General features: G+C 40.9%; 1 protein-coding gene across 1 annotated transcript in view; it reads left to right on the top strand.

Annotated features, from left to right (window-relative positions):
* The window catches only part of RYR3 (ryanodine receptor 3), a 403,627-nt gene that overhangs the window by 148,659 nt on the left and 232,547 nt on the right, over positions 1 to 22,421 (top strand). Inside the window, exons 22-26 of the mRNA XM_011989131.1 lie at positions 3,425 to 3,617; positions 13,924 to 14,140; positions 18,589 to 18,693; positions 20,076 to 20,179; positions 21,342 to 21,425. Of these exons, the coding sequence (XP_011844521.1) occupies positions 3,425 to 3,617; positions 13,924 to 14,140; positions 18,589 to 18,693; positions 20,076 to 20,179; positions 21,342 to 21,425 (703 nt within the window). The remainder of the gene's footprint in view (positions 1 to 3,424; positions 3,618 to 13,923; positions 14,141 to 18,588; positions 18,694 to 20,075; positions 20,180 to 21,341; positions 21,426 to 22,421) is intronic.

Below are 22,421 nucleotides of genomic sequence, written 5' to 3'. Positions count from 1 at the left end.
GAGGTTGGGTTCAGAGGATCACTGCAGAGGTTGCAGTGAGGCGAGATCGTGCTGTTGTACTCCAGCCTGGGTGACAAAGTAAAACTCTGTCTCAAAAAATAAATAAATAAATAAAAATTAAAAAGTATTTGTTCAAGTAACTATAGTGATATTTTCCAGAAGTTAAACTAAAAAAAAAAAAGAAAGAAAATTATGCAGGAAAGATTGTTTTTAATGGTAAGATAAATCTTAAAGGTGAGACAATTACTGCAAGCTTTGCTGAATTTTAATAGATTTTTTTCATAACAGACTTGAACAGGAGGAAGAAGAGATCCTGGGAGCTGGCTATCTAAACTCCACACAATGAGCTAAGGGTACTCAGTGTCCTCAAATGGAGAAATTTGAAAGAGTCAAACCTACACTCTTCAACCTGGACTCAGTTTTGTTTTGTTTTTAAATAATTTTACCTGTAGGCGCTACGATGAGGAGCTTGTTCCTCTTTCTCAGTGGTGAAGCCAGGTATTAAAGTTATAAAACACAGTCTAAGGCCACCCCAGACTATTTGCCGACACGCACTGAGTACATTGTATGGAGCAGCACTCTTGCTGTGCGGGTGGTCCAAGCTCCATGTTCCTGTCCGGCTTTATTGCCCCGTCCTAGCTCCCTCATTCAGCCTTCATTAACCCTCACCTTCCAGCCTTACCAAACTCCAACCATTCTGCAACTATGTTAGACACTTCTCTTGCTCCTTCCTTTCTCATTTATCTAGTGAGCTTTTTATTCTCCAGGTATCGAGTTGTCCCATGCTCCCAGACAGATTCCCAGGCGTCTTCCTCTCCTTCTAGAAGGCAACACATACATACCTTCATTCCAATATTTATATTGTATATTTTTTATTTAAATGTCCATTTCCCACCAGACTATGGGCTTCTTAGGAGCATGAATTAGGTCTTCTGTCTTTGATCCCCAGCCCCAGGTGTAGTATCTAGCACAGAGGAGAGCCTCGTTACTGCTTGTAGAACAGTGGGAGGGAATGCAATATGGCTTTGTCAATTACCCAAAATAGAGGGATGTACCTAATCTTTTTTATTAATTAAAAAGAGCACAGTGATTTCACCATTTAAAAATTCACCACTTAGTTTAGAATCTATTACAGATTGAGTATCCCTTATTTGAAATTCTTAGGACCAAAAATGTTTCAGGTTTTAGAATTTTTTGGGTTTGGGAATATTTGCATATGCATAATAAGAGACCCTGGGGGTGGGACTCAACTCTAAACACAAAATTCCTTTATGTTTCATAAATACCCGTAAAGCCTGAAGGTAATTTTATACAAAATTTTTAGTAATTTTATACAAAATTTTTAATAATTTTGTGCATGAAACAAAATTTTGACTTTTTTGACTGTGACCCATCACATGAGATTGAGTATGAAGTTTTCCACTTGTGGCGTCATGTCAGTGCTCAAAATGTTTCAGATTCTAGAGTATTTTGGATAAAAAGTGGATACCCCAGTTTGAATAAAAAGTGTGTGTGGGGGGCCAGGCGTGGTGGCTCACATCTGTATCCTAGCACCTTGGGAGGCCGAGGCAGGTGGATCACGAAGTCAGGAGATCGAGACCATCCTGGCTAACACAGTGAAACCCTGGCTCTACTAAAAATACAAAAAATTAGCTGGGCGTGGTGCTGGGTACCTGTAGTCCCAGCTACTCAGGGGGCTGAGGCAGGAGAATGGCGTGAACCCGGGAGGCGGAGCTTGCAGTGAAGCCGAGATGGTGCCACTGCACTCCAGCCTGGGCGACAGAGTGAGACTCTCTCAAAAAAAAAAAAAAAAAACAGGTGTGTATATGTTTAACTCCATAAAATACATATAACTCCATCAAACTAGAATGGGTGTGTACATATATATTTGAAAGCATTTTTATGGAGTTATATTTTTTCTTTTGTATTTATTTGAGACAGAGTCTCGTTCTGTCGCTCAGGCTGGAGCGCAGTGGCATGATCTCAGCTCACCTCAGCCTCCACTTACTGGGTTCAAGCTATCTTTCCACCTCAACCCCCTAAGTAGCTAGGACTACAGGTGCATGTCAGCATGCCCAGCTAATTTTTGTATTTTTAGTAGAGACAGAGTTTCACTGTGTTGACCAGGCTGGTCTCAAACTCCTGAGCTCAAGCGATCCACCTGCCTTGGCCCCGCAAAGTGCTGGGATTATGGGCATGAGCACCCAGCCTTTTTGTATACTTTCCTGTATAAGTGGTGACCATTTATAATGAATACATATTACTTCTGTAATCAAGAAACAAGGTATCTTTTTATCTTTTGCTGGAAACCCTATTTTAAAACCTAACTTCCCTTTTGTTGCTCTCTTTCTAGTAGAAATGTAAACCCAATAGGGGAGGGGTGGGTGGTTATAATTATTAATATTTACTTTTAGAATTTCCAGAATAAGATGATGTAAGATAGGAAAGCAGAGAGGTGATTTTCCTCACTCCTTTAAGTCAGGAAATGATAAATCATCTTATGAAAGAGATGTGAAGAAAGGTTTTTTAATCAATTCAGAATATAACTGGCAATGTGTTTTCCCACTTACCTGAAATAATAAAGTTCTTTAAAACAAATAAGCAAACTGTATAACATGGTTTTTTTTATTTGTTTTTTGAGATGGAGTTTTGCTCTTGTTACCCAGGCTGGAGTGCAATGGCACTGTCTCGGCTCTCCACAACCTCCACCTCCTGGGTTCAAGCGATTCTCCTGCCTTAGCCTGTAGCTGGGATTACAGGCATGTACCACCACACCCGGCTGCTTTTGTATTTTCAGTAGAGATGGGATTTCTCCATGTTGGTCAGGCTGGTCTCGAACTCCTGACCTCAGGTGATCCACCTGCCTCAGCCTCCCAAAGTACTGGGATTACAGGCGTGAGCCACTGCGGCCAGCCTATGTAGCATAGTTTAATGGCTAATAGCCTTGCCATTCTTCTCTCTGATGGCTTCTCTATTCAACGCTAGAGAAACCTAATCTTTTTGAGGAAGTAGAAGACAGAAAGGTCTTTCGGCACTTAAAACTAAACACACACACACCCCAGCCACCTCTGAAGCGCTACACCAGCAAAAGCATTTTGTCTGCTACTTCGGACACCAGGCCACAGTCTGAACACACATTGAACGGGTTGTTTTTGTTCTTTCTCATTCTTAGCACCTTGAGCATTTCCCCTGAGACTCATCTCAAATCGGGCATGGAGTCTGCCCACTCGCCAGCTTAGGAATTCATTTCTCATTGCTCATCTCACACAGGAAAAGCAAAGTTGCATTTCAAATGTAGTAGGACCTCTGGACCTCTTGGGTACCCATCACACCTCCCCATCTCCCCCGGAGGCCTCTGAGCCTTTCTCAGCCTCGCAGGTGCCTCCAGAGTTCCACAGCCTTCTTCCTGTTCTTTCCTCACCAGGCCGGATACCCAGAGCTGTGGCTTCCATCAACCAGCACCTCCTGAGATCAGATGATGTGGTAAGCTGCTGCCTGGACCTCGGGGTGCCCAGCATTTCATTCCGCATCAATGGACAACCTGTGCAGGGGATGTTTGAGAACTTCAACACAGACGGGCTCTTCTTCCCTGTGATGAGCTTTTCAGCAGGTGTCAAGTAAGTGATGGTTGTGATTTCACGGAGAGTAGCAGTTACCCCACCTCCCCACCACCACTCTGAGCTGCGAAGCCAGCAGTCTCCTTCAGGGCTTCAGTCCTGTGAACTAAGTTCCCCAGGACAGTGATGGTGCTAGGGCGAGAGCCAACCGGAGTCATTTGCTCCATCTCTAGTGGTAAAACCTCCCCCAGGCGTTGTATTATGTACTCAGATAAACAGTAAGATTAATAGGATAAATCCTGTATAGAAAATTAATAATTATAAAAGTATTACATGCTCATTATAAGAAAAACTGCAAAGACATAGTTATGAACAATACAGTAAAAATCACCTATGATTCCAGTGGTTAGCTATAATCTCTATTAGTACTTTGGCGTATTTTTCAAGTCTTTTGTTCTACAAATATACATCTATTTTTTAATTGGTATCACACCGAATATGAAGTTTATATCTTTTATTCAACAATAAATAATGAGCCTTTTCCTGAGTCATTGAGTATTCTCAAAATGATTTCATGGCCATATAATAGCCCTGTATTTGACTGTTTCATAAGGCAGCCCATTACTCTGCTGTTACAAGTCTATGCCAATTTCATTTGTATTGTTGTAAATAAAATTCTTATGAATATCCTGAAGTATAACTCTTTGTATGTTTCTATTTGGTTCCTCCTTGAAATTGGTCAAAATGCATGTACCTTTTAAAGTCTAAATTTATAATTATGTGGCCAAATTGATTTTGAGATTCTATGAACAGTTCAGAATTCCTTATCAACAACTTTAGAATCTAAAAAGCTCTGAAAACCATACATTTGTTCCTAACTCATTTTGTAGTAAAATCTAACCTGAACTCATTTTGTAGCAGAACTGTCATCAGCAGAAATGAGGCTGTTTTCAGTCTTTCATTTATTCTACTTCTTGTGAATATTTGTATGTTCAACTGCAGAAATATTAATGTGTCTGATTATGATGTACTGCCCCTCGCCTGGCTGCAGTTTCTGCTTAATGTACATAACAGGTAACTTTTTAAAAAATTCTAAAGGATTCCAAAGTCTGAAGCACATCTCTAATGATTTCAGATAAAGGACTTGGGCTTGGGGTATCATTTAAAGCAACATATGGGAATGTCCAACTGATTGGATCCTTATTCATTTTTACTGTTATTGGTTATTTCAAATCTTTGCTGATTTGGAAAAATTGTACCTTAGAGGATTAATTTTTGATTTTTTATTACTAATGTGGCAAAACATGTTTTATGCTTATTTTTATGTACTTTTTCCTACACAATATTTTTGCTAATTTTGTGTTCTCAGCCTTTCTGATGCTCATTTTTTTGGTAGACATCTTACATATTTTGTATATATTGACTTCATATAGTATATGTAATATATTTACATAGTTACATATATGTCATATATTTACATATTACTTTATATAGTATATGTAATATATTACATATTTACACATACTTATGTGTAATAATTTATATTTATTAAGGATGTTAAACTGTTTCTTATTGGTTTCAAATATTTCTCCCAGTTTCTGATTTATACTTAAAACTTGGATTTTTTCCCATTGTTTTTTGTTTTTCTATTTCACAAAAGGACTGTAAGTCAAAGAAAATACCAGGAACCCATAATAGAACCACCCAGAGATAATCATATTAGCTTTTTATATACACAGTTAAATATTGTTCATTCAATTGGGCTTGTGCTATGCATGCTGCTTTCCTATATACTATTGCTATTTCTCTGCCTCTTTCCTTGTACCTACCAGTTGGATACTATTTTTAATTATTTTAACCACGTTATACATTTTAATGTCTGTAAGGCAAAACCGCACAATAACCCTTCTTTCCCAAACTTTTCCCAGCCATTCTTCATCCCTGTATTTTAAAGAGATCACAATCAATTGAGCAGGAGACTGGAGTCAACGTAGAATCATCCTAGTGTCCATGGAAGCCCCTGGACAAGGGTCATGGCAGGAGGAGAGTTGTGGGAAGCAGGAACTGAGATCCGGGATCACAAAGAAACCGTTTCAGGGATCCAGGTCCAAGTCAGGGGATTTTTGGGGTGAAACCACTCTAGTAGGCCTCAGCACCTCATGTGGATTGGTAAACCAAGACATGTTCATACGTTTTCCAAAGGAGGATTTTGGTTCTGTTTCAATTATACAAACTATTTAGAAGTAAAGAATTGTCCTTTGCAAATGGTACTCAACCTTTGGAATTTGAGATGGATGTGTGTGTATGTTTGTGTATATACACAAGCATATTTACAAACATATTCATATAAATGGATGTAATATACTAAAGTTACATATTGGCATTGTCTGAGGTTCTTGTAACAAATGGAGAACCAGTAGAATTAAGCTTTACTGAGGCTGAAAATCTTCTCATCACATATTCAAGCCAGGGAATCTTATACTATCTGCAGACACTGTATTCTAAGAGTTGAAAGTTCTTCTGTGCTGAGGATATTTCATCTCAATTCTTTCTTTTTAAATATGTGAGGATACCACATAGAGCTATTATCGTTGGTAGCCATAAGAAGTGTGTGGAAAACGAGGAGTGTTGTTGACAAGAGAGGCACTGTAAGCCCAGAAAAAACTGATTGGAGTAAAGGCCTTCTGGAAGAGGGAAAGGACCTTCTAGCCCTATTTTCCATCTTCCCCACTCCACTTCTTAGTGGAGAATGGGTACAAATATAAATACAACACAACAGTGTTGGGGTCTTCCACCCTTTGACTCAGGACCTTCCCTGAAGAACAAGGTTACTCTGAGCAGTCAGTTCCCAGGACTGCATTTGCCTATGTAGCTGGTGGCCTTGGTCACCCACCATTAATACTCTTCCCACTTTTACTTACTTTGCCCATGTTCCACTCATTGTTTTTTACCGATTTTCAAAGGGAGTATGTCTATTTCACAAGCATGTCATCTGAAAAAACTACTTAGGCAAATTTAGGTCTATGAAGAAGGGATCTTCTCCAGTCTGCTGGCTAATGGACTTTTCCACGTTTTGTGTTTAGAGAACAGTATATCTGTTTCCAAATATTGCGTAATTATTCTTAATCATTAGTTCATCCTTCCTGTCTCCCTCAGAACAATGAGGTAGGATTTTTGTGTCTGTGATTTTGTAGACGGTAGTGGGAGGATTTTTTTGGAATCCTCTCTTGACAAGAACTGCAGTTAGCAGGTGAAAAAATAGTTGACTCAAAGGTATCCACATGTAGAAGACGTTTCTAGCATCTGGTGTCTAGGTCAGCAGATCACGCAGCCTTCTAAGTGCACAGATAAAAGAGAAGCAAAGTTGCAAGAGAAGAAAAATGAGATGACTAATCATTTAGGAGGCACATCTGCTGAGGAAATTTAAGAAACTGAAGGGTCCAGATGTGTTGACTTGAAGAACCAACAGCTTAGCTCTGAGAGCTTTTTGCTTGTAGCAACTGAACAGGTGGAAGGCTGAAAAGCAGTGCCAGTGGGGTGTGCAGCGGGGCTTGAAGTCACTCAAGCCTCCTGTCTCTCAGGAAACTATCAACTCTGACATATTCCCGGCTTCGGATCTCACAGCATGTTGTGATTTGAAGAGAGGTGGAATCACAGGGCCTGCATAGTTGGGAAATACATTTTACTGAAATGCCTCTAGCGCATCACATGATGACCTTGGTCAGGGTCGGTGCAGGACCTGTACTGGGGGCTAGCCAGTTGCTCATAAATCAAAATAAACCAATTGACTATTCTACAACCCAGGTGTTATTCTTACATCAACTGGTAAAGTATGATTTGGTGCTGAAACCCAGCAGTTCTTCTCTGTACTACTTTAGTTCAGTTGAACAAAGAGCTAGAAAGAGAAACCACAATATGAATTCCAAGTTAATTAAAGTATCTTATTGAAAAGAAATGTGTTTTATAATGAAATTGAAAAGAAGTTATTGTTTCCGCCAATACTGTAGAACACATGCCTGGTTTTATAGCATCTCTCCCAGCAAGATGCAAAGTGTTATGCCGGTCTAGAAAGAGATTCTTTTTCTGCCATCATACAAGTCTTCAGAGTTGTTTCTCATATTTATTTTTAACTTCTGTATGGCTTCTAAATTAGATTTCTCTTTCACAGGCCTGTTTCCTCCTTTTTAATGGTCTTTACTGAGATCCTTGTCTTGAATTTTTTAAATAATTTTTATACTTACAAACAATGTTGTTAATAATACCTGATTAGGATGTCCCTGCCAGCCATCATCGAAGAGCGAAGCTACATGAAGAGCAAAAATCTTTTTCAATTAGATTTACCCACAGTGAAGTCAAAGTTAGCGTGAGTAATTACTGACAAAACCCACAAATCAATGTCATAGCCTCTTTCCTCTTCATGAGTATTCCTCCGTAGTTTTCTCCTCAGTGTGGTTTGTTTATAGACAGTATTATTAGTGCAGTAGGCCCCCAGTGTAACAACCCTATTCATTATAGAATAGAATTTGGGATGAGGTATATGTACCTTATAGCCCACCGAAAAGGTTGAATTACTTAGATGCCAGGAAGCTCTTACTAAAAGTGATCTTATATCCACCCCACAAATGGCATGAATCAGATAGAGAGCGTTATACAGAAAGCCATAGTATGTAGTGAAATTTGGGTGCTAATTTTTTTTGCAGAAAATTAATGAGTTAGTTATCATAGTAGAATATATTTTATGGCTATAGTTAAACTCCCCATAAATCTTTTTAATCATCTTACATAACCTTTTTGCCAGCTCTAATTTATAAAAATAACCATATCCAAAGATAGTATTTGTGGTTGCTGTTTGTTTTCTGTTGGTATTCTCCAGACTTGGCTAAAATTCAGGTAACCAACAGCTTAGCTATTTCCAGCTTGCTGTGGTCAATGCTATGGAAATTATTGCTGAGATAAATATACTTCTGCAGAGAACATGATGGGCACTGGCTGGATTGCCCTGAGCTTTCATCAAACACTAGCCAGAAAGAAATATGAATGTGGGAATGTCCATAACTCAGATCGTTCTCCAGTCTTAGCGATATGGGCTAAAGATGCAATTATGAAGCATGACTTACGAGTTGAATTCAGGTCAGCAAAAGCTGGCGAATTCTTTCTCCTCTTAACCACAGCTTGTATCCTTTACTTCTGTGAAACACTATCGCAGCTCTCTGGGAGGAATTCAATAGCAGATAACAGTAATAAGACATCTAGTAAGACTAAAGTAATTTTACAGGTTTGCTAGCAAGCTCTGAATAATAATACGATAGCCCAACGAAAGGAATGTTAGTCACCCCTTTGAGCACAGCACAGCTCTGTCATGATTTTTACTGTTTTTTTTTTTTTAATTACTGGGTCAATCTTTCAAATCTGGGAATTTGTAATAGGTAGTCCCATCTCTCCTGCAAATTAACAAGCAAAAATGCACAAATCTCAAAGACAAAGTTGAAAATGCTGGCAGAGATTTTTCAATATAATTTGTCCTGTGTTTTCAAAATGAGTCAAGTAAATAAACATTTCCTCTACACATCCCAAAACTTCACTACTCCCAGGCAGCTCTTACTGAAGCTGTTGCTCATCTTTGAGGTGAAAGAATCTAAGGACAGAGTCGCTTACTGTAAACACTTTAAGAAGGAAAACATCTTTGAGAGCTGATGGAACATCTGAGTTACAGGAAGAACCCCAGAAAATGACACAAGAGCTGTGGTGGAAAGGATTCCATTGATGAATGAATTTGATTTTTAAAATCCATTAATGTAGAGAAAAATCTGAGGATAAAGAGGAACTAATTGTAATGAAATCCATTCTTAAATTCTCTTTTTTATGTTAAATTTAACATTCCGGGGATGCTGGGTGAGCCCATGGCACTCAAGGAGTCAGGGAGGAAAACATGTAGAGAGGGGAGATTCACACTCTGATTGGACATTTCTCGTTTGTGAATGAGGCAAAGGATTTAAAAGGTAAACATTAAGTGCCAGGTAACCCATTTACTGAGAGAAGTGGACGAGGTAGATTTAACTTTATTGTTTCTTCTACCCCTGTAACTCCGTGCTCTGGACTTCTGGCCCTGGGTAAGTTCGTGGGTAGGTCCTGTAGCTTTTATTGCTACTTTTAGGAACAAGAGCAATCTTGTCAGTCATTTGAAAGTTCTGTCTATTTGAATCTAAAATCAAAATCTGTGTCCAGTTTACAGCTTGAGCCCTCCCCCAGCTTGGGCCTGCAGTATGAGGCAGCTACTTCTCCACATTGGTCTGCCCCTCCCTGATTGGCCAGCTCTTATTGCAGACCCCCCTAGAGTTGAGCCGCAGGGAGAGAAGACTGGAGAAGAAGCGTGTCTGATGGAGTCAGTGCTGTTGTCAGGTAGCATTGAGTCTTTGCGTAGCAGTTGTACAGTTGCTGCCTCTTTCTTTTCTGGGACCCGTTTGTAGTTTTCTTAGCCTCAGGCTGGGAACTTCTGACCACAGTTCTTTTGACACAAGCCTTACTGCTTCTGTTGGCTGCTCCCTCTGGCTAACCCTAAACCTCCCTCCAGATCCACTTTCCTACGTCCCCCAGCCCCTGGGTTTCTGACCTCTACTCAGACGTTTGCCTTTCTGGGAAGTCCCTTTTTAAGATGGCGGACAGTAGGCTCATTTATGGAGTCCTTAAACAGCCTTCTAGGGAGCACAGTCCTTGGCGTCACCCTGAGCGGAAGGGCAACTCTTTTCCATGCAGCCCTTTCTCACGCTGTCGGCTCTGTCACCAGGAAAATGTGTCCCTCAGTAAACTCCAGAGGACACTTGTCAAGCTTCTACATGGGTTCTTGAAGCCCTAATCATTTGACTTCCAAAAAGGGAGGACACTTCTCCCTTTCTCCCTGAAAGTTCTCTCCAAAGGAATTCTTTCCTTTATCCGTCTAGAGGTGTGTGATAGGCTGTGGCTGTTAGAATTGGTTTCACAGGTTTGTTTTTTGTTTTTTGTTTTTTGTTTTTTTGTATATCCTACATAGTTGACTCAGCACTTCACTTTAGAATGTGAAAATATTTAGCATCCTATGAATTATGGATTCATACATCTAACTTTGGGACCTGAACCAAAACTCTGAGACAGAGGGGAGCCCACTTTCATATACTCAGATAATTGAAGCGAGTTTCAGATACTTTGTTTCCTTCTTTGGTTGTTCCCTTCAAACCTAAATTTTATCTCCCTAGTTATTACCTTTGATCTCATCAATCTGGATCTAGTAGGGCAAGTTATGAGGGGGACCTTCAATATTGGTGGCGGTTTGTTGGATCCCTTCTCACAGACTCTGGGCAGTTTGTTCACAGGCAGTGAGGGGAGGAGCCACAGGTGGTGGGTGTGCCTGGGACCATAGTCTGTTCAGTCTGCCTGCTGAGGGCACAGGGATTCTCATCTGCAGGACTTCTGAAGCAATCCAGGACCTTTTCTTCTACCCACTGAAGCACAGCACGATGATGTTTGAAGACCAAAGCTTCAGTATGCAGTAAACACTGATTCCTGCCTGTGTTAATTTATTTTACAGTTTATGTGGTCATTAGAGGACGTAAGATTCAGATTTATAACCAAATGATCAGTTTGCTTTTAATAACTGAATATAAAAACTAAGCATTGTTCTCATTAAATACTACCTGAAACTCTACCTTTCTTGGTTTGTTATCTTATCCAGCAGATTTTAAAACCTAAGATAAATTTTGAAACTCAACAATTAGCAAGAGAGCTCATGAATAATTAAATTCCTCTAGAAATCCTCATAAGAGACGATTTACTTGTTCTTGGAATCCATATGCTAGTGAGTAATGGAATACGCTTACTTGCTGTACAAGCTACTAGGCATTCAGCTCCTCGCAGGAAAGATGCTCAATGAGAAGAGAGAGGCAGAAAATTTCCCACACCAATTCTTTGCCCAGAAAGATCCAATTTTATCCCATGGTTTCCATACGTCAGTAACACAATCTGTTATGTTGCAATTGAATTGGGAAGTTCTCAACAAATAATGTTAAGATTTAGTCATTATTTCCTGAGGTTTACTAAATTAGTAATACTGCAGGCTAATGACTCAATTTTGTTTTAATTTCATTGTTCACATTGTTAATACACATAGATCGTGCCCTATTACATAACACTTAATGTCGGAACATTCACAAGGGACAGTTGTGATTCTAACTCTATATCATTATTATTGAGTACCTTAAAATAGGAAACTGGGAGGTTTTGTATGATTTCTATAATTAATTTTAAAACAGTATTTTATAAAATGCTTTTCAGATAAAGTGTTCTTATTGGGAAGGAAGAAAACCTTAGCATCTCTTTACTTAGAAGAAGCTTTATTTTCCTGTTTCACAATTAGGTTTCCACCATCACAATTAGGCAGCCAACACTGAGAATATCTTGCAAGGCTGACCTACCAAAACATTCCAGTGAAAGGAAGTGAGGCCCATTGGAAAGTATCCTGTTGTGAAAGTTTTGCCAAATCATAACTTTTCTCCATATACCTCATCCCCCTCCACTCATACACGCAGTCCATGAGCAATTCCGAACAAGCCTAATTCCAAAACAAAACTGGGTATGGCTGCTTGGATCACCTCGGTCCAACCCACCATTATCTCCCTGTGACTATTTCAGGAACCTCCCCACTGGTCCCCAGATCTATCTGCATAGGGCAACTAGGAGAATCTTATATTTCCTTACATTAAAACCCATCAGCAGCTTTCCACTTGAAATAAAATCCTACCTCCTTGCCAGGGCTCACAGACCCTGCCTGATACAGCCCTACCACTCAGGCTCATGGTGTTCTCACCCACGCCACCCTCCTTCCTGTTATCTGATCCACCCAAGGTCTTCTCCACCTCAGAGCCTTTGCACTTGTTCCTCTGCCTGAAATGCTCCTCCTCCAGATCTTGAGCTCACTGGTTTTTCCTTACCCCTCAGAGTTAGCTCACATGTCAGAGAGGCCTTCCTTGATGCCAACAGCCAACCCCTTACCTGAGTGAATTCACAGCTCCCTTTTTAAAACCCCATCAGATGTCTCCCAATCAGTACTTATGCCTATTTGTCTGCTAGAATACCTGCTTCGTGACACCAGGGATGCCGTATACCTTGTTCATTGCTGAATCCCAGTACAAAAGCAAGTGCTAATTGTATGGGCTCAGTAAAGACTTGTTAAATGGAGAAGGGGAGGGGAATGAATGTTGTACGTAAACACTGCATATGTATTGACTTTTTTCCAGTGTTCAATTACTGTTGAACCTCCAGAGTGCCATATCTTGCCATGTTTTAATTATGGAAAACTGGTTGTATTTCCTCATCAATTTAATGTGATTGCAGTTGACTTGTGAAAGCTCTATTTCTGATTATAAACCTGGGATCATATGAAGTAACATTTTGAAATCGCTTACTTTCACCTTTTTCTTTTTGCGTGGGGAACTTTAGGGTCCAATCTAACCCTAACCTAACCCATGTATATGAGGCTGACTTTCAGCCAGAATGCTGAATTACGATATTGAAAGACTGCTGCGCGATGGTAATCAGAGCCTGCCTGCTGTTACTGTCAGACCTTTAGTGTCCTTCCCCACTTCGTTAGGAAGTGCCAGTGAGCACTGCAGGAGGTGGGCCAGGGTGTCAGGATTGGGTACTATCAGGGGGATGATACTAAGAAAGACATTGGCATCCCAGTGAGCAAATGCTTGATGCCCATCTGTCCCTACGCGGCCATGGCTGCCTCCTCACAGCCACCCCGATATGGCTGCTTCAGGGAAATGTGGCCTCCACAGTGTAACATTTTTAAGTAACCTTGCCAGCCATGAACCATTTGTGATTAATACTCTGATGTTACTTAGTCTTTCTCTTGAATATTAAAATAAGATTTTACTACTTTCTCCATATAGTTACATCATGCTTTCTTTAACCAATGTGTGGATAATTTCCCTCAAGAAGAGTTGAAGTTATCATACTGTAATTTCGATATGATCTTTACAGAGAATAATCTCATCATTATCACTGTTAAGCTTTTCAATACTGCAGTAATATCTATAGTAATTATTTACCTATTAGAGTACAGATAAACTTGGTTCTAAAAACCTAGTGGTTTATGTATATAAATGTTTAGGGACTTAGCCGTGATAGGTCAGCTGAGGATCATGCCTTGATGCTCACTTACCCCTCTGCTGTTTTGGTACCTACTGGAGGATGTTTGCCATGGTTAATCTGAAGTCATTCACTTCTCAACGAAATTATGTTGAGGGTGGGAGGCAGGGTTTGATCTTTAATTTTCACTTATTTGGGCTGCATTTTTTTTAACCTCTGTATTTCTGCTGTCTTCAAATGACAGAGTACGTTTCCTGATGGGTGGACGTCATGGAGAGTTTAAGTTCCTGCCACCCTCTGGCTATGCCCCTTGCTATGAAGCCTTACTTCCAAAAGAGAAGATGAGATTGGAACCTGTCAAAGAATATAAACGTGATGCTGATGGCGTTAGAGATCTCTTGGGTACCACCCAGTTCCTATCCCAAGCCTCTTTCATCCCATGCCCCATAGACACCAGTCAGGTAGGTTCAAATTGCCAGCAAAAGACAGTGGATACAGATGAAGCCATAGAGTTAAATACTTCTTTCTTTCTTGTCTTTGAACCTTACTTAATATACATGTTCCATAATTATTGTGTAATGTGAACAACTATTACTCTTCACATTTTCACCATGTGCGTCAATTGGGTCTTTAAGGATTTCTCAGTCAGTGAATGTTGAACACCTGCTATGTGTGTTATATTCTGTGAAGGATAGACAGAAATATTGATGTATTCTCTAGGAATTCTCAACCAAGTTAAAGATGTAAGAAGCAAATGTATGATTTTTTTAAAAGGCCAAATGTAATAAATGCAAAATGAACAGTATGCACCAGTAAATGCTAGAGAAATCCTTTAGGCTAGAATGTTTCTAGAAGTCTGTGTGGTAAGGGTGGAATTCAGTTAGAGCCTTTAATAAGCTTAAATGGGGGAGGGTCTCCAGGGGTGATATAAAAGAAATGGGATAAATAAGGGCCTAGAAGTAAAAACACAAAGTAGAAGTATAGACAGGTGGCAATGCATGTTCTCATATGGCTGAGCTCTTGGAAGAGGGAGGAGCATGTAGGAGAAGAGTTGGAAAATAAAAGGGAGAGAAACAGGGAAAGGCATGGAGGGCTTTGAAAGTACTGATAAATGGATATTTTCTTTCCCTTCCAGGGTCTGTATTTTGAGAGAGACACATCATGTGGTGTTACAAGGGGCATGCGAGAGCTTTTAGCATTTTATATACAGCAGGGCTATTTGAATCACTATTCTAGATGTTATAGAAAATAAATGAAAAGAGACCATGCCTCTAAGGTACTTGGGGTTAATAATTTGCACAATATAGCTCTTTTAGCCTACAGGCTTTCTCTAGCATGCATTTTCCCCATAATATTCATATGACCCTATTGTATTCATCTATGTGTATATGTTCATGAGTTTGCTTCTTACCTCCTGTGGCTAATGACTATGTATTATTCTATTTTCATACTGCTATAAAGAACTACCTGAGACTGGGTAATTTATAAAGAAAAGAGGTTTAGTTGACTCACAGTTCTGCATGGCTGAGGAGGCCTCAGGAAACTTACAGTCATGGCAGAAGGTGAAAGAGAAGCAAGCACCTCTTCACAAGGCAGCAGGAGAGAGAGAGAGCGAAGCGGGAAGTGCCACAGTTTTAGGCCATCAGATCTTATGAGAACTCTATTACGAGGACAGCAAGGGGGAAGGCTGCCCCTATGATCAGATCACTTCCCACCAGGCCCTTCCCCTGACACGTGGGAATTACAATTCAAGATGAGATTTGGATGGGGTCACAGAGCCTAGCTATATCACTTTCTGTAGCATTTCAGTATTTCTCTGCCTGCTTCACAGAGTACCTTGATGGGGAATAAGAATGTTGATAGGAAATTGAGAGGGGGTTGTGAGCTAGAGGTGATTCTAAGAATTAGATCATCTGGGTCCTGTGTATTCTAGATGTCAGGGAAGAAAAGTTTTTCTTCTACCCTCCTAGGTTCTGTTTTTGGGGTCCTGTGAATTAAACTCATATGGACAGATTAGAGAGAAAAAAACATTTTAATCACCTGGTATGGAGTTCACAAAGAAATGTGGCTCAGGGAGGAAGTCAGAATTTGGAGCTTATATACCATCTTAACAGGGAAAGGAGATGGGGAGAAGGGCACTTCTGGGAAAATAAATGCCTTGGGGAAAGATAAATGATTCCTAAGGAGAACAGATAGGAGATACGATAGTTCTGTGACAGAGTCTGTTTAGGTGTGATGCTGACCTTTCTCTGGTGGTAGGTGGCAATTTCCCCTGGGGAAAAAAATTGTTGAATTCTTTTGGGGGGGTTCTTTTTTTAGGCAGATAAGAGGAGTCCAGGAAAAGCCCCATCCTGTGTCATTTGTTTTTCAAAGTCTTCAGCTCAAAATAATCCTTATACCACTGTGGCATTTTCTGGACTCCTTCATAGACAAGAAGCTTGAAGGCCAAAGCCTGAAGGAGCTTCTCCATGGATACAGGGCTGCTGTTGCCCAAGCAGACAGAGAGTAGAAGCATGAGTGTGACTGTCTGGGCTGCCTCTCCTGACTTAAGTAATCAGAAGCATGTGTGTTACTCAGACAGGGCTTTCTAGAAGATGCTGGCCTCAACAAGAGTTCAAAAGAATGAGGTAAAGTTTTGATCGGGGAGACTTGTTGAATGACTTTGACCAAAATGCTGATAGTGATATAGACAATAAGGTCCAGTCTAAGGGGGCCTCAGATGGAGATAGAGGAACTTGTTGGGAACTGTAGTAAAGGTCGCTCCTGCTATGCAAAGAGACTGGCGACATTTTGCCCCAGCCCTAGAGGTCTGTGGAACTTTGAATTTGAGAGAGATGATTTAAGGTATCTGAGGGAAGAAATTTCTAAGCAGTGAAGCATTCAAGAAGAAGCAGAGCATAAAAGTTTGAAATATTTGCAGGCTAATGATGCAATAGAAAAGAAAAACCCATTTTCTGGGGGAGAAATTCAAGTCCACTGCAGAAATTTGCATATATAACAAGGAGCTGAATGTTAATCACCAAGACAATAGAGAAAATATCTCCAGGGCATGGCATTGACCTTTGCAGTAGCCCCTCCCGCAGGCCTGGAAGGAAAAAATGATTTTCTGGGCCAGGCCTAGGGCCCCCTTGCTTTGGGCAGCCCAGGAATTTGGTGCCCTGTGACCCAGCCACTTCACTCCAGCTATGGCTAAAAGGGGCCAAGGTACAGCTCAGGCCATGGCTTCAGATGGTGCAAACCCCAGGCCTTGGTAGCTTCCACATGGTGTTGAGCCTGTGAGTGCACAGAAGTCAAGAATTGAGGTTTAAGAACCTCTGCCTAGATTTCAGAGGATGTATGGAAACACCTGGATGTCCAAGCAGAAGTTTGCTGCAGGGGTGGGGTCCTCATGGAGAACTTCTACTAGGGTGGTGTGGAAGGGAAATGTGGGGTTGGAGCCCCCACACAGAGTCCCCACTGGGACACTGCCTAGTGGAGCTGCGAGAAGAGGGCCACTATCCTTCAGGTTCTAGAATAATAGATCCATCAACAGCTTGGACTGTTCACCTGGAAAAGCCACAGACACTCAAGCATGCAGGTCCTCCTGAAATGTCAGCTCCAGCTGACAGATGCCAGGCAAAGTATGGGTCCAGTGCTAGTCATCTTCTAAGTTGTCAAAAGAAAGTAGAAATCTGGAATTTTATATGAAATCTCCCATTTCCTAGGGATTGTCAACCAATAAACATAAAAATAATAATAAAAATAATCTGAGAGGAAAAAAAACTTAGGCTCCCAGTTTGTGACCTCTGTGGAGAGATAGGAGCAAAACATCAGGAAAATACAGAGGAACTCTCCCTTTAGGTAATCAGGGGACTCAAAGGTAGCAACATTTGAACTAAATGCAGGGGAATAAACGTTGAAGGTATTTGCCAGGTGCCAAGGAAGGGTGTGTGGGGGTTGTGTGTGTGTGATGTGTACAGTGGGGAGTATTAATAAAGGTTAAGGTTGCATATGCAAGGACACAGAACTGTGAAACAATGTGGTCTTTTAGGAGAATTTCAAGGAGTTTGAAAAGGATGTCTTTGTAGAGACTGTGATGAGAACTGAAGAACAGCACTGTGTATGTGGTTAATACATCTAGTCTTAGTGTCAAGGAACACTTGGGTGACACTAGAGAGTTTTGACATGATTTTTTGTTGTAGACTTGTCCCACTGGCTGCAGTGTAGAGGATAGATCAGTGGGGAGCTGGGGAGGCCAATTATAAGGCTCTTGGAATGGTCTACAGAGAAAATAATGAGGTTGAGTAATGGAGAGAAGGGGATTCCTCAGAAGGACACTTAGGAAATGAACATGGTAGGTTTCATGACTGATTAGATGGGGGGAGTAGTGCCAAGGGAAAGATAATGGAATCACTTCCAGGCTTAAAGAGGTAGTGGGGCCATGCAACAAAAAGAGAAAATAAAAACAGGAGGAGAAAAAAGATTTGGAAGGAAAAATATCAAATTCAGCTTTGAGTAATATATTGAGCTCACTTTAATAGAAGAATCCTGTAGGCAGCTGGAACCATGAGTCTAAACTTGAGACCATGGTTAGAAATGGCCTGACTTGGGAGTGATCATCTACTGGGCGAGAGAGCATGGAGAGAGGAAATAAGGTGAGGCAAGCATTCACATGTGAAGAACATACAACATATATACCTACAGAAAAGACAATGGTCAGAGAGGCAGCAAGGAGCAGAGAGGAAGCCAAAAAAGGAAGAGGGAGGAGGGCTGGGAGCATGTGGGTCAAGCAGAGTGAGGTCAGATACTGCAGCTCCTCCTGGGTGATATGCCATTCAAGTGGGGTGCCTGACTCCTATAGATTGTATGATGGGTTTCAATACAATTGATTCTTATAGTTCTGGCTTTTCACTTGCTCCTTTTCCTTTAGGTTGTTTTGCCACCTCACCTCGAAAAGATCCGAGACAGACTAGCTGAAAACATCCACGAGCTTTGGGGAATGAATAAAATAGAGCTTGGCTGGACTTTCGGCAAGGTATGTGTCTCAGTGGCCAGGCTGGGGTGGAGGATGGGATTGCCTTGTTATCTGGAACCGTTCTTCCTGCTGCATGCCTAGTTTTCATTGCATTCACTAGTCAGGAACACTGAGGAGACCAGATCTTCACAGACGGAACCAGAAGTCTGTCCCCTTTCTTACTCCCAAATACTGGTTTATTTTATTTGGGATATATCGTTGTTTCTCAGCACCTGCTTCAGAATACTTACATCTCTCCTTCAGAAAAAAAATTGTCCTCTCTGTGTGGGTAGTGAAAAGTGGCTGATTCATTGTTTTGAATCAGAACTTGTTTAATATGGTTTTCAGATGTATCACTAAGATTAATGGACACTCAGAGGAGGATAGGGAATCTTTCACTGGAAATCATTTTTCAGAGAGAATGTAAATTGACTGTGTTTCATGATTTGTGTAAGGTCATGTCTGAAGGCAGAAGGACAGGTGAGTTCTGAAGCTTCCTATTACCCCGACACTCTCAGATGACACACATTCTAGCTTAGTTACTGACAAAGTCTCTGCACTCCCACACTTATGTATTTATATAGCTACCATAAAATATTCTCACCACATGAGGATGGCTTCACGATTGAACTCCTAATATCTAGCTCAGGGTCTGTCATGTAGTACAGGCATTCAACAAATGTTTGTTGAATGAATGAATTACTTAATGTCTAAAACTGTACTGTCTAATACAAAGCCATGAGTCACATGTGGCTACCGAGTATTTGGAATTGTGACTAGTTTGGATTGACATGTACTAAAAGTGTAAAATAGTCACCAGAGTTTGAAGATTAGTGTGGGGGAAAAAGTAAAATATCTCATAAACAATTTCTTCTGTTGATTACTTGTTAAAGTGATTATTTTGTATTTATTAGGTTAAATAAAACACATGATTAATTTCAACTTTTCTTTTTGATTTTCTAATGTGGCTACTAGAAAATTCGAAATTACAAATATGCTTCACTTTTGTGGCTGACTTTTGGTTCTACTGCACAACACTGGTCCAGATTCTGTAGCCTGTCCTATACTGAAGAATGTTCCTCTTCAGTAACATTATGTGTATATGAATTTTGGAGGAGCAGGAGCATGGCTGCCACATGTAACACTGCTTCTCTGGGAAAGTATGTTTGAAATGCAGATGCTTGTCTAGAAATAAATCCACAGAGCACAAACCACTGGCAACTTGGAGACTGTGTGTCTCGTTTACTGGCGAGATCATCCGTTTGCCTATCAGCAAGTTGCTGTCTTTGTCCTGCCTGATACGGATTGCCTGGGCCATGTTTCAAAGTATGTTCTGTTCTGTTTTCCCATGCAGTGGCAGCTGTCAAAACTTAAATCACATTCTTTCTTATGTCACCACCTAGATACGAGATGACAATAAAAGACAGCACCCTTGCCTTGTGGAGTTTTCAAAGCTCCCCGAAACTGAGAAGAATTATAACCTGCAAATGTCAACTGAAACCTTGAAGTGAGTGTTTAATTGAGCTGAAGTTGTACAAACAATGAGTAGATGATTTAATACATTATAACTAAACTGCAAAGATATGTCTGTTGCCTGAAAACATGGCACATTCTAATAAATTAGAGGAGATGATGATGAATCCTGTCACAAGAGGATTTAGCATAACCATCCACCATTATTATTGACTATATTTCTTAAACCATTTGCTATTTGCTAGGGACAGGGAAAAAAAGGTAAGAGGCAGAAGAGAAACTTAGAATCAAAAGACCAAGTACCTCCTGCAGTTCACATTAAATAAAGGAAAAAAGATAAAGCATTTCTAAAACCCATTGGGAAACCTGAATTTGATTCACTAAAATTCAATTTTAAAATAACTTTTGCTTCTATGTTGCTACCCATGGGCCTAATTTAGACCTGAACTTTTCTAGCCCAAAGTGGTATCTCCCATTTTGAATTCTTTGGGAACTTGCTACCTGTTCTCTTGTCTTTGCATTTCCCTGTTCTCTAGTTGTCACTGCAGAACATTTTAACTTTGTGGTTTTGTTGGCATAACGATGCTTGGTAAGGTCCCTTGTCCCACAGGCTCACATGGGATACCTTCAATTACACTGGCGCTTCTTGAAGGTACAGCTTCGTACTTCATGGTGTTAAGCACAGTTTATGCACTTACAGGCATCATGCAGTAAATATTTGCTACCTGGGGCTGGGTATTAGAATTCTATCTGTTCCATGGAATTAGAAGCAGCATATATTTCTCATGCAAATTTATAAAAGAGAAAAATGTCTCCAAGAGAGGCAATTAACAAATTTCTCTTTTGTAATCTTATGCTTGCTATCATCTAAATTGGGAGTTGGCAAATATGGCACATAGGACAATCAGACCAGCTACCTATGTTTGTAAATAGATTGTTTTTGTAACAGAGTCAGACTCATTGGTTTGCATATTGCCTATGGCTGGCTTTGCTCTGTAATCACAGAGTTGTAGCTGTGACAGAGACGTATGGCTCACAAAGCCTAAGGCATTTACTCTCTGGCTCCTTACAGAAAAAGTCTACTGACCCCTGGTCTAAATGAATGGTTCTTGTCTGTTTTCAACTCAGATGTGAATTAGGGTTCCTTCTGTTCCTGACACTGCAGTTGACCTTGGTCTTCTTCTGTTGTGTCACAGAACCCTCCTGGCCCTGGGGTGCCATATTGCTCATGTTAACCCAGCTGCTGAGGAGGATCTCAAGAAGGTCAAACTGCCCAAAAAGTAAGTGATTTTTTTAATGGTTCAAGATTTTAATGCTTTAACCTGGATTTTTAATCCAGGAGGGTGGTACCAAGACAGATAGCAGCCCACGTACTTGCTAGCACCAGCTCAGAAGGGCTCCCCTGTTTCCTAGATGGCACTGAAGCCCTCAGATAGAAGCCTGGTGAAGAAGTGTTTCAGGGTTTTCCCTCTTTTTGCCCCCCTACCTGGACCTCACACTAATATTGTTAGTTTTGAGCCAGGAGGTGTGGAGACGTCAGATGGATGCTAGTCTTTGGTCTATAAGAATAGCATTCAGCACACAAAAGCTTAAAAATGGTTCACAGTCATGACAGAGAGTCACTCCTCTGGCACTGGACCAGCCTTATAAGTCCTTTGTGGAAGGGGGTATCTCTGCCACCGTTCATTTGACCCCCTAGATCTGCCTGTGTCCTACTCTCCCTCTCTCCCGCTACTTTCAGACAGAGGTGCACATTTCTTTTCTTTGCACATTCAAATGCTTGCTCGGTGGCACATCCACTGGCTCCCTTGTTTGCTTGCTCTCATGCATGCCAGCAGATGTGCAGATGGAGTCACACACAGGTGTCATCATCACTTAGGAGCCAAGCAGTGCCAGCTTTAATCAAACATTTATCTTCCCCCTTCTTTCCTCTTAACCTTCCAAGATCCACTCTCACACACGCAACTCCTAGCACCAAGAAAAGCACATCTGACAGGCTGCAGTGGGGGGACAGGCTGCTGGCCAAAGTTGCTGAGGTGAGGATGCAACACTTGGTGCATCCTGCCTCTGCCCAAGAGCAGTGTCCTGAAAAGGTGGATGCAGAACATTATCTTCTACCTACCTACCTACCTACCTACAATAGACCCTGCATCTCATGCCGCTCAGAGGTCCTGGATGGATTGAGCCCTGGTCTATGGTTCATCACTGTTGGAGTCTGGCTTTGGCCTAGGCAGTCAGTGGCCCTAGGACCACAGATACCTTTTTCTTTTTTTTTT

This window comes from Mandrillus leucophaeus, unplaced genomic scaffold, assembly GCF_000951045.1.
Source record: "Mandrillus leucophaeus isolate KB7577 unplaced genomic scaffold, Mleu.le_1.0 Scaffold347, whole genome shotgun sequence".
Classification (NCBI taxonomy): Eukaryota; Metazoa; Chordata; class Mammalia; order Primates; family Cercopithecidae; genus Mandrillus; species Mandrillus leucophaeus.
This window is presented reverse-complemented; position numbering and strand designations above follow the sequence as displayed.